This window comes from Ylistrum balloti, unplaced genomic scaffold, assembly GCF_031769215.1.
Source record: "Ylistrum balloti isolate Yb309-2 unplaced genomic scaffold, AGI_CSIRO_Ybal_v1 Utg370010, whole genome shotgun sequence".
Taxonomy (NCBI): Eukaryota; Metazoa; Mollusca; class Bivalvia; order Pectinida; family Pectinidae; genus Ylistrum; species Ylistrum balloti.
Genome location: NW_026782083.1, coordinates 2,186,518 through 2,199,995, shown reverse-complemented (window position 1 = coordinate 2,199,995; position 13,478 = coordinate 2,186,518). Strand labels below are relative to the sequence as shown.

Sequence of the window (13,478 nt, the reverse complement as noted above, 5' to 3'; positions counted from 1 at the left end):
TCAAATATCTCATTTCCCAGTGAACAGACCATCTCATATCCAACTTCTGAGTGAAAAAAAGGTATCTGTGCTGTAAGCACTGTGATGAATTCATGTTACACAAAGGAGCAAGCTTAATTAATTAAGGAAAACATTAGTCAGCAAAGGTATCCAGTTTGAAAATGCTTTAATTAAAAAGTCAAAATAGAATTTGAAATAAACTCTTCCACCAATTTGTAACCTAATCAATTTTGCTGCAGGCAGAAATAGCTAAACTAATTTGTAAAACATTACACTCTGTACCCATAAAAGGTGGAATAAATCTACAGATGCTATCTTTTCTATGTACATTATCATGTCTATACCAAGATTTTACTATACACACCCTGGTGGAGACAACAGATCCTCAAAAGTACACTGTTAATACATATCACAGCTTTACTTGTCTCATTTAACAATCCTCTAATACTTTAATCTATCCTGCAAAAACATTACATACAAGTTTTTAATAATGTGAAGATGTCTGTATAGCTACATACTGTGTGGTATGACATTGACACTGGTGCTGTATAAAGTAAATGATTTTGTTTTATAAATGTAATACTTTGTTGTATAAATGTAATACTTTGTTGTATAAATGTAATACTTTGTTGTATAAATGTAATGCTTTGTTGTATGAAGTGTTATACTTCGCTGTATGGAATGTGATACTTCTTTGTATAAATGTAATACTTTGTTGAAATGAATGTGATGTGTGAGAGATACATTTGTAGTTGAATTTTTACATCACTAGCTGATAATGAACCCCAAAGAATGATTGTTTGCAAGAAATCGAAAATGAGAATTTTTTTCCATCAATGAAATGGTAATAGATTAGATATCAAGGACTTGTAAGCAGTAATTAGATATGAATTACTGGATATTTATAACAATTTGTAGCTCTATCCATGCATGTGCTCTCTCTTCTACAGACACTTCAATAAAGCACCAAAAAATAGCCATTCAACCAATACAAATTGATTGAATTTACAAATACACAGCCAATTTAACTTTGGGAAAGGGCCTGTTGTGATTGTGTTTTCTCAATAATATTCCTAAATAGACGACTCTTTGTTCCTGCTACTGAGATCAGCTTCTTCGTTTTTGCCTCTTAAAACTGGAGTTAAAATAGATTGCACCATCTTTCTTCAACAACTCGTTGAAAAAATATAATGGCTTGAATGCTAAAGGAGGAGTCACCAAGGTTTTCGTAACAGTCAATCAATTCATTTTAGAAGGGTGCATTTTTTACAGCTGACTTTTAAACCTCAGTGCTCTTTCGAGGATTACTGCAAGGGAAACTACTCAATACAGAATTTCAGACTTGCTAAAAGCTATCAGGGGATGAACGTTATGGACTGATCCATTCCATATGTTCTCAGATTTTAGCGACACTTTGCCAAAAGCACTAGACCTGAGGTGAAAAAGCAATCCTGTATGTAAAATGGTTCAATAAAGTGGGTTTTGCTTACAGTCGCCTTTTGAACTTTAAAACACGTTCGCTTCCGTGGTAATCATCTCCGCAATATCTCCAACATGAGATTTAATTTTGTGGGAGAACAAACATATCAAAAATCTTACATCTGTAAACAATCTAATCCTTTGGTAATAGCTACCATTATTAAATACTCAGACATATAATTTAATTAGAAAAGAAATATGCATATCATTTGGTAAAATCTAACAGCTTATAAATATGTATGAGGATGATAAATTACTCTGCCATGTGAAGAGGTACAAACACCTAGAGGACTTAGATCCCATCTGTATCACAGGAATGTTTTCACAGAGCAAACGAGATATTGATGATAAAGACAACACATTTTCATTCCTAACCTAAATATACAAGGATGTCTATGTAGTCTTGGTTGTGCTCTGACACAAAGTCAGCTGTGAGGTTATTCATATATACACTCCCGAGTCCAGAATGAAGGCAAAAAACAATGTAATGTCCAACACAGATACAGTTCTATTGTACTGTGTAATGTCTATTCTAGAAATGCATTTAAAAGATACCACTTGATAGTAAGACAATGCATTACAATTGGTTTTTTTATATTATTATTCTTTTTATGTTGAAGTGCGCACATCAAATTTTAATTTCTATTAAGGTATTGGCCAAATTACTATTGATAAATTAAATATTCATGTTCAGGGAAAATGGTCTCGAGTGAACACTGATAATTAGCTTCATTACTAAAGCCCCTAGCCTCTAAATGAACAAATATCAATATATTGTTGCACTGCCATCTTATTTGGCAATATATTGACTATCTATTGGTATATCAAACATAGAAGGAAATTTGGAAAGGATTATAAAACCATACACTTTGATAATTGTGATTCAATAACTAAAACTAGGGACAGTTTTTCCCTCCTACAAATCTTATTATGAGATGCACCAGGGACATTTTTCTCTGCTACAGATCAAACATCTTGACTCTGGGCATACAAACAAACATGATAACCTTCCCTAAATATTCCCACGAGCACTTCCAAAAGATAAAATAGCATATCTTATAAATTTAAATTAGGATGTTAAAGCTAAATCTGATAAAAAGTACATAACCTTTAGAAAAAAGTCATTCAATATATCTGAACGGGTTTTATCTCAAATAACAACACCGACCAGAACAAATGGTATCTCAGTCATTTTTTGAGAATCTTTAATATTTAAAAAGCAATTTAATTTACTGTTCTATTTAATCTATGCATACCATAAATTATTTAATAAAACAGTCACAATTTTCATAACTTAAGGTTCCTTCTGATAATTATAAAAAATTAATTTCCTAAAACAGCTTCTATCCATACACACTGTATCTATACAATACTTGGTACTGAATTTTAAAAAATCTGCGGGTCAAAGCAGGAATTCATACTAGTGATTATATAGACTCGCCTGTTTCCCATAAATATCATATTATAGAAATTAAAAGGCTTGAAAGTGGATGTGATATCAGGCATATGCTTAATCATTTCATGTAAAATGAAACTGTCTAGACCTGCAAAAAAATCTAATTCAAAATGCTGGCAATTTCTGTAGGGATGATGATGGTTGTGTAACAGTAAGCGATATTCCTGTGATCAGCCTTACTTCTTGATGATTAATGTAACAGTCGCCATTACAATGATACAGGTATGCTACATCAGAGCAGGTAAATGTCCCCTCCGACCCTAATCAATGTGGTATGAGGCAGAACAAAACAATTTTATGACTGTGTTATGAGACAACAGATGATCCCCGAAGGTAAAACAAAGGGATGGAATTATAGCCAAGCCTGAAAGCTATAACATTCCCAATATATAACAAGGCAAGACAGAATGGCCATGTTGAATTAACCTGCGCTAGACACATGATATTGTGACAGCTTTCTATACATTGGAGAAGAAACAGATCACTTTCAAATTATTATTTTTATTGTGAAAGGCAGTTTTTTTTTTATTTGTTTTTTTTTTTTTTTTAAAGCAGGGCTGGAGATCATATGGCACTTCATCCATCTATTGTTTAATCCAATTATTTTGAATTTTGTTGACATTCACAACATGTCATTGTACACCATCATGAACACTTCATATAAATCTAGACCAGACATTTTGTGTAAACTTCTACAAGAGGTATTGATAAGACTAAAAAGAGATTGATTTTTATACTGCAAATGTTTTTAAACAAATCTCATGCTTAGTGGAAAACTGACTATCCATAGTGACAATTTTTTTTATCTTATTCCTATTGGATTAAAATTTCTAAATACACACATACATACTATATATATCAGGATCACAGCATAAAGTATGGTGGTGTGTATCATGTTAGGCACAGTAAGTATCCCCATTCCAGCACCTTATATACTTAGTAATTTCCCTAAAAATCTAATATAAAGATACAAAAATATGACAGAATAAACAATATTTTAATCTCTTAAAACCATTTCATGACGAGCTAGCAGCTAAATAACATATAAATTACATTTTATTCCATTTAAATCTGACTGTTAACAGACTCTAAAACAAATTTCCATGGGAAAATATGCAACCAAAACTGGATTTGGTTGCTAAGCAACAAAGTGTATGCCATTGAAGCAACATGTACCTTTCACGTTTCAACTTAAACTCTCCTAATTTATTACATAAACATCATAAACATTTTTGCACATGTTTTATAAGAAGTGGCATCCTAACCATTTTGAATCCAAACTATAAAATTCTACAGTATATAATGGATTAGGCAGAAGACAAAAAATTCATGTATTTAATTAAGTACCTTCTTAAACATGGACCGTGATCAGAGAATTTTCTGAGTGATATAGATAAATACTAAAGCATACAATCAGTGGTATCGAGGCATGTTGATCTTCAGACTTAAGTTAGTTTGTATATTACCACAGGATGCGCTTTAATGTGACTAAATGCACAATAAACTAATGTAAAACAGTTGTCAGAAAATATGCCTATCTTGTTTCCTTTCTGAGAACATGTCCAAAAAAAACAGAAAAAAGAATCTTAAATATGCATTCTCTTTAATAAAAAAAACCAGACTGATAAAGTCAATCATAAGATGAATGCTAAATGTCTATTTCATCCTCATACCCATACTCTTGATCTACACACAGACAAGGAACTCCTTCAAAACATCATCAAAAATCTTCAATTACAGAGACATTTATTTGAAGATTGTGATAATGAAGGGTACTACTATAGAGCACAAGATTATGTTGGTGAAAAATGAAGACAGAACACCTCGTTTCTACTGGGGAAAAATTAGATACAGTACTAAGGTTTAGCATCAGTCATGTAGCATCTTTATCACCAACGGGTCTCAACTACAAAACTTTAACTCAGTTATAAGGAGATGGGCATGCATAATTGACAATGTATTTTGTCTTTAATTATAGAAAACTAATAGGATCACAATGCTGTGCTAATGGTTCACAAATACGAAAAAATACAACAATGTCATCTGGTCAAGGTCACAAAAAACAGGCGACATTTTGAAACCAAATTGGACCCAACAGTTAAATGTTCCAAATGTCAAGTACCAATATTTATAGTCTGAAAAGGAGTAAAAAGGAGTATTTATGTACAAGATAAGACACTTCAATAAGATATATAGAAAAACAATTATCAATATTAATGTAAAATGTTTGTACACAAATATAATTCATAATATCAATGATACGAACAAATATGAAATTTTTTTGTATTATTAAGAAATGTTCTTACAAGTGTTTCATGTTGTTTTTGTATATAATTTCAGGATACCTAAATCTGTCGATTACGAGACGGTTAATCAAGAAATTGTTTTCATAGAATACCCTACAAACAGATTACCTCTCAGATTTGGTGGATTACCATTCCGTTTTTGTAGATTAAACTACCGTTTTGGATGGCTGCAAGTGACTTTGTCTATAGCTTTTTAATACAATTTATTTTCAAACTGGAGCACAATTTGTAGCCAGATTTACAACAATTTGTAGTCAAATAGCTCTCGACAGCTACCTGTTACCATCATTGTAATCCTTTTATGCATATGACATAGGGGCACAGAGTTAAATCAGCTGCCTTAATCAAATCAATAGTTTCTTCGATCAAATAATGTAAATCTATTCTCCCTTGATGCAAACAAGGTTGAAATCAGAATTTATATGTTTAAACGAAGGATTTGGTATCAAAATTAATGAAGGCTTCTCAGGTACATCTCTTAACTGATGGGTTAATGCCACCCGTTGATGAACACTTTAAATTAACTAGAGTTATATCCCCTGCCAAGTGCTCTCCAGCAGAGGGATCGACAATTTCCTGACAATTAAAGAGGTACAATCAAAACTAATGTCTCTTCATTAAGATTTGATATATATATTACACCTGGTAAAATTCCTGACACTAACCTGAGTACACAGCTAAACTAAAACTAATCCACATTTAACATCTCTGTAATTAAACTACATCTGTAAGATAATTAAATTTTTACGAAGACCTTTCAAGGTAACCTGAAATCACCTGAAAAAATCGAACATTTCATTGATACGTTATTTCGGTTTAAGTGTTCCCAATCACAATCAATGAGATTTTTTGTTTTCAAATTAATACTATTAGAAAAGAATGAAACTGCTTTTAAAACATCGCAAGATTACACATATTCTCCTTCACTAAGGCAGTGATTGGACTGGCATGTTATTCCTTCAGCTTTTAACAAACTACATGTAGTTTAATGGATATGACAGCAACTGTTTCCCATACCTGCCAACACTTTTGAAATTCCACAGAGATTGCACACATTTAAATGTCAAGACTTAAAGAACACATATAGATGCTTTTCTGATGGCCTGAACAGCTTTTAATTATAACATTTTTCAATAATTTCAGTCTCAAACATTCAGTTCCTAGATAGGATTGGTAAGCAAATATCTCGGATGCTAACCATAAAGAGACCTAGAGTCCTGGTAACCAAGAATTATTTTTCTAAATCACCCATCATAATTTCTGATTTCAAACTTACAGATGTCAATTTTTTTTCTCTAGTCACTAGGCTGTGGAATCCTACAACACTCTAAAAAATAGAATCATCGATATTAAAATTTAAACTTTTTCCTGGAGAAATTTTGCTTGACTGATATCCAGACAACCAAGTGATGAGAGAGTTTGTCAGCTATTATAGTAACCATACTGTCCCCCTGGTATTCACAATACATCATCAGGTTCACCATGGCGCTTGAAATTACATATGTCCCAGCTAAAACACTGTAACTAAACAGTTTAGTAAAATTGATTACTAGAAACAAATACTTCAGAAAGCTCCATCACTGTTTCTAGTCACCAAGATAAGATAACCAAACAAAAACATCGAAACAAAAAAATACAAAAAAATTATATTACAATAAAAAGTGTACGTTACATGACCATGTTAAAATCTATAGGAATATGACGGTACAGAAGCAGCTAAGGCCATGAAAATTTCATGATTATTGATATACTGAACAGTTTTTCTATAATATCAAATCTATCACCATCAACACTTAAAAAAAAATTATTTCATTTTCAACAATAGTTTTCAAAATGTAATACAAAATATCAGATATAAACTGCTAGGTCTGTTGTAGGCAGTAAAGCCCATCTGTGATAATTAAGCAATTTATATACAGTTTTCAAAAGCATTGTGAAACAGACTTCCTGAATGTATATGCCGTGGTATAATTGCTATGTAATACGTAGTGAACGTGTTATTGCAAATGGCGGGTTCTGTTCATACTCTTGAGAGCCAGATTCAGTCACAATGGAGAAATCCAGACTCCCTTGTGGTCCCATTACTATCCTGGTCATGTTTTTATTTCATTTTCACAAAACTGTTTTGTGTGTTTTCTTAAGAAACAGATTACAGTATGGTCAGTGACCATTTGCTCTGTATAGCCATGTTCATGTTTTCTAAAGTAGACTCATATTGATCTATTTTTTACACCAAGCTAAGCAAATTTTCATGCCAGTTTTCCAACTGGCCACAAAATTAGGGAAAGGACCCAAAAAAAGAATCTACGAGATAAGATAAAAAAATATGTTGCTGGTAATCTGTAATAAGTTCATTTAAAATCCTACAATGTTTGAATACATACAAACATATTTACTAATCAGAGCTGGAAATATCATGCTAGTTTTGTTTATCAGATGTTTCATAAAGCTGTTAATTCTGAACTTAATTCAATGACTAGCATGGTAAGATAGGAAATTGAGTAAGGTATGAATGGGTTTGTATGCTGCAGATAACACACAAGAAGACATCAGCACTTGTATAGTGACAAAGATAGGATAGTACAGCATCCCATTATAATGCTTCTGCTCGAGTGACAACTAAACCGGAGCTTTAAATATCAGTTCTCGGGCTGTGCTTCACCGTTACTTTCTAATTCCTTTTCTTAGTAAAGATTAAGAGTTTATATGAACTCTGGCCTAACAGTGCAAACCTACACAGCTTCATTCTACCATAGTTAAAGACCAAATACAGTACAGTATATAGAATTTACAATACACAGATGTATCGTCATACCACTGAGACTTTGTATCAAACGAAAACTTCTCTGATTTTTTACTTCAGATTATAATCAGTTGACAGCAGTGAACAATTAATGTATAGTATTCCTGTATTAACAACAGCTCCAAAAAACTGAAACCCGAGAAAATAACGGAAATGAAATCACTAACCATTAATCAATTAATTTACTCAAAATGGTATAAACAGGCAATGTTTCAAAAAGTCATATGGAATTTCAGTGAATATATATCAATTTTGTCATAAATCATTGCATGCTTGTCAAATTATCTCAATGAAGGTATTTAATGGGTGAGGTGGGAATACAGATTAAGCTATGTGTATACTGTGAATACAGGACTCTCCACAGGCTTCATAAAGATGTTTGTATTAATGCTTGAAGAGCTAGAGGTACTGTCACTGTTTGAACTTACTGACACGTTACTTCATAATATTGTATTATTCTCCTTCCATTGTTATTTTTTTCTTTTTCAATTTCCTTTTTTTTTTTTTTCCAGAATTCTTTTTATCTGATTTCAATGCTACATTAAACAGAGATATGGCTGACGACACTCTAAACGTTTGAATGGTTTCGAACATTTTCATTGTCGTTGGCATGTAATTTTTATACAAAATTGGTAACATCAATTTTTCAGAACTTTCCTTTATATCGCAGAGAGTGTATCTGTTCTGTTAAATGAAAACAGGATTAATGATATTTTATGTATAATAAAATATAAATAAAAATCTTGATGCTGTAACTCAAAGATATCTGAAAAAACTGAAAAGAAAGATTTTTAAAAATCATGATAAAATTTTGTAAAATATCAGTTTATCATTGTTCTAACTTAAAATATGATAAAGTATTAATACCCCCTCCCACCCCCTATGAATAAGAATATATGAATTTTAAAGAAATCAGAATCAGAGTTATTGTGAAAACTTTCAGCAGCCCAAGCAGCTGATCTGTGATACTGTAATATGGTCGTAAATAGAAGCTGTGATTTCTGTTTGGAATGTTAACAAGTATTGTGTAAAGTTACTTTTGTGTAAAAAGTACTTGCGTCATTGATATCTTGCCAGTTATCTACCATTATGACTACTGGGGATGTATTATTAACACACAGTAACTCACAATCATGAAACCAGTGCTAGTAACCCAGACTTTTCCTGAGCTACAGAGCTGGGTAAAAGCAATTGTCCACTCATCTGGACAAATAGATTTGGCTGACAGATGAACAAGTGATTCTCTGACCAAGATCATGCACTTTATTCAAAGCCAGTGTTCCGGGTTAATGAAAGTAAGGGGAAAATCATTGCCAGCTGTATGAGAATGAAAGTTTGGCAGATTTTTTTTACCAGTCTAACAAAGAACACTATTGATTGATTGTAATGGTCTAATCCTTATATCTTAGTATTTTATATCATATCGCTTCACTGAAAACTTTTATGCAATTACATGACTACAAATATAAGGACATGTTGGCTGAATTTTCCATTGATATTATGACCTAGGTACAGATTTATAATATAACATATACATTTTCAGAATTATATAAATTTTCTGGACTAGCAGATTTTTTTCCTGGAGTACAAGTCCGACAGTTACAGAAATAATCCTCAATCCTGTATACACACTGAAATCCAGTCTAAATATCACCCTGTACTTGTTACTAAATACTACATCAACTGAAACTGATTTCCACTTCCATTATCAGTCCAAACTGATTTGTACCTGAATATTCAGTCAGAGGGTCATTTGGAATATCCCTATCAACCATTCATACATATAACAGTGATATATTACACTCTTGAAACATCAGCATAGCAGACAATTTCAAATTGTGTCCATTTATAAGCTAAAACAATTTAACAAATCATCAAAGGAGCCACTATCTAGATATAGGGAACAATGAGGTTGGCCATTTTGATTTCTCATGAGTTTTGCCAGTCATTTTTGGCCTGTATCTTCAAGCCATCGTATAAAGAAAGCACCAGCAAGGCTAGCTTTCCCAGATACTATTACAGAGGCATTGTGTCTCGCGAGAGATCTTTCTCAGTCAGCTCTGCACAACAAGTGTAGAAAAGATTTAGTAACAAACATAAATATTTATAGAAAACACATCTTTGTAATTCAATAGAACTGTGATGGGAGGGACCCTTGGGAGGATACTCACTCAGATAACATCTTTTTTCTCCCCCCTAGGAAACATTACAACACAAACATCAAGTCTATCTAAAACGCTTCACAATGCAGTAATGATCAATTCCAATGTACAGATCAAACAGTCATTTTAAAGATAAGAAAAATATTTCCACACTATTAGCTGTAAATATAGGTTATTTTCCATTCTCCTAAGTGAGAAGAGTACAAATTCCTCCTTGGTGAAATCAAACATCGAGGCAGGTATACAATTTAGAGTCACTAAAACAAGTACCGTATAACGTACATTATTTTACTATTAACATTTTTCTTGGTATTACTTAGATTGCTTTCTAGCTTGAAGCATGAAATGTAAGTTAATATTATCATGTTCTCAGAAATATTAGTCACCATGGCGATATGGAGGAAAAAAGTTGTATGTCTCCTAGGGATTTGTAATTAGAAGGCGAAAGTCTATACACACCTTCACCGTCAAACCCAAAGGACATACTTCAAATTGTCGCTGAAAATTTCAAATTTGTTGCTTTTAATTCTACAGCAGCTTTAAAAGGTTTTCTCAAGCTCAGAACTTGAAAGTTGAGCTTAGTGACAAACGATTAAAGTTGGAAGACGACACGTACAAAGAATAGACATCATTTATGTATCCAGGTGCTGAGAACATTTTCTGTATACGACCCTGTGCCCTTATCAATATTTGATGAGGACAATCTACTTAGTTTCTGTGAAATGTGCATGCAGTTCGGCTACGTGCAAGTTATAACGGACTCCTGATATATGTTAACTGCATTTCCTGAGTATCTTTAGAACTCCTTAAGGAGACAGATATAACAAGTCAAACATAAATACCATTTTAAAGAACTGCACAATGAGGATTTTGTTCACCTTTTTTCCTGTAATTTTCCATAGTGTTGCTGAGAGAAGCATTTACACTTGTTCCATTAGGGCAGAGTAAAGTGCATCTCAATTAGCTGAGTACTCACACTGATAGGGTCAGTATCGGGCTTTACTATCATCCTCCGAGACATAAATTTAATGAAAAATCTACAAAATAGCTATTAGCTTTCCACCTTGTGACCATATATGGGTCTAAACTGCCTTTAATCTCAATCGTAATGGGTCTTGTTGGTCTCCAGCATATTAAACATGATCACAGTAAGATACTTCGTCACTAATATCATACATTCTGATTTTTATCATCACAGATTATATATTTCTTCATCATCGTGAAGAAAAATGGAAATCACCTCAGGTCATACAGTTAAAACAGTTAGTTTTTACTAGTTCTACTTTTATCAATGACCTTAAGTGTGTTTTAGAATTTCTTAAGTATGTCCAGTATAAATAGAATCAAATCACTTTTCAATATCTCTGAAGATCAACCACACAAGCAACTTAAGAAGAATATTTTTGCTTTTAACTTTAGCCTAGTAAGCAATTGAAGAAGAATTTCTTCAAATTTTAGCCCATTAAGCAATTGAAAAAGAATTATTTTAACTTTAGCCCAATTAGTAATATAAGATGTCACATTATTATAAGAACTTTCATTCAATTCCTTTGTGTGGCCCGTATTTATGATGTTTACAAAAAGTATCAATCCAATAAGAAAATAACCTATATTTCCTTTCTTTTATTTTCAGCAAATTCGGTCAGCAAATATCACGGTTTTCTATACAAGCAGAAGGATGACACAAAAATACTTCCGATTTATGATCTAGACGGCTGGATAGCAGGCATACAAACAATGGTAAGTCATTCTGTTTACTCCAAAACTGACGTTCCTATTCTTCATTATACCATGAGAAGTAATTTCTATTGAGTGTATGGTGATAACATATTGAGAGGGGGAGAGTGGTTTAATTACCTATTTATTTATTTAATAAATATTCAAAGAAGTTCTAAAGCAAATTGAAACAAGGTTTATGAAGTAATAGAAAGACTACAGGGGCTACATGATCAGGTTAAATGTTAAAGTAGACAAAACTACCACAGGTATTCCATTATAGGTATCCCAACATATCCAACCCTTAATAAGTCTTGGTCAATGAAAGAAAATTTTTTCTGTTCACTGAACTTTCTTATGTTCCATAGACATCAGATAAGGTCAATCTCATAATGACCGGATATTATTCAGGGAAAACAACTCTTATTCAAGTGTTCCTGATCAAAATAAACTACAAAGAAATAGCCAATCAACAAGTGAAGAGTTTAAGGAAACCTAATCATTGAAGCCTGGTCAGTGCTTGGATGGGCAATGTCAGTCAAATTGTTATACTGCAAGCACATGTCTCCAGCAGAAGTGACAAAAGATTTCCCTGATGCTGATGGGTCTTACATACCCTAACTTCCTGTTTGTTGTCAAGAAGAGCAGGTGCTAACTTAAGAAGGTGATTGACAACACACTACTAGACATGATCTATTATTGCAGTCCACCTTTCTTGTTCTTTAAACTCATCATGGGTGTAATGTTGACCTGTGACGTACAGATTACACTGACTGCAGCTGTTCCAGGTAGTGATACATTGACCACTCCTTGTTATTACAGCTGTGTTTATATTCAGGAAGTGTCCACATAATTCATCGTGCCTAAAAATGCCAGATTTACTAATCAACTATAGAATTATCTAAATTATTTATGTACAGGAATTTTATGTCTTCTGATATAACTCATAATGTCATTCTTTGACTAATTTGTTTTTAACGTCTTCCTGAATATTTTCAATATAATCATACATCACCTCTATCTGTCATTACTAATTACTGAGAGCTATCAGCTAAAAATGGTGAAATGAATCCCTACTTTGAATTATTATGTTGATTACAAAATTATTCAAAATCCAGATATCCAAATGTGATTTATATTTTATCCATACAAGTGTAATGAGACTGCTATGAACATCTCTTTTCTTCATCAGAGCCAATATTTCATTTTGTACCTTTTGTTAAACACTAGATCATACAGCATTTGTTCTACCTTCTAGCTATTTAACACTACTTCAGCTGAAATATATCAGGCATCCAACAGTTGCCCAGCTTATTAACCTAAACTAGTGTTGCTTCTGTATAATTTTACAAGGAATTTCATAAATAAATAAAACTAATTAAGGAGTATAAAGCCTTGTTACACCATCAGCCAAACAAATATTTGTTTATCAGGGTGATTCTCCGCTGCTATTGTAAAGAGTCTAGTAGCCTTCTCTCTATCAAGCAATCTCTCAAATTGAATTTTCTGCTCCAAATGCTTCAGAAAATTATCCAGGAAAATAGCCTGTAGAAAAA

General features: G+C 32.6%; 2 protein-coding genes across 2 annotated transcripts in view; one reads left to right on the top strand and one right to left on the bottom strand.

Annotated features, from left to right (window-relative positions):
• Positions 1–13,478, bottom strand: part of LOC132548352 (cysteine--tRNA ligase, cytoplasmic-like) — a 194,891-nt gene that overhangs the window by 141,875 nt on the left and 39,538 nt on the right. The window lies entirely within an intron of this gene.
• The window catches only part of LOC132548456 (uncharacterized), a 143,540-nt gene that overhangs the window by 103,159 nt on the left and 26,903 nt on the right, over positions 1–13,478 (top strand). Inside the window, exon 3 of the mRNA XM_060212323.1 lies at positions 11,840–11,946. Coding sequence (XP_060068306.1) covers positions 11,840–11,946 — 107 coding nt within the window. The remainder of the gene's footprint in view (positions 1–11,839; positions 11,947–13,478) is intronic.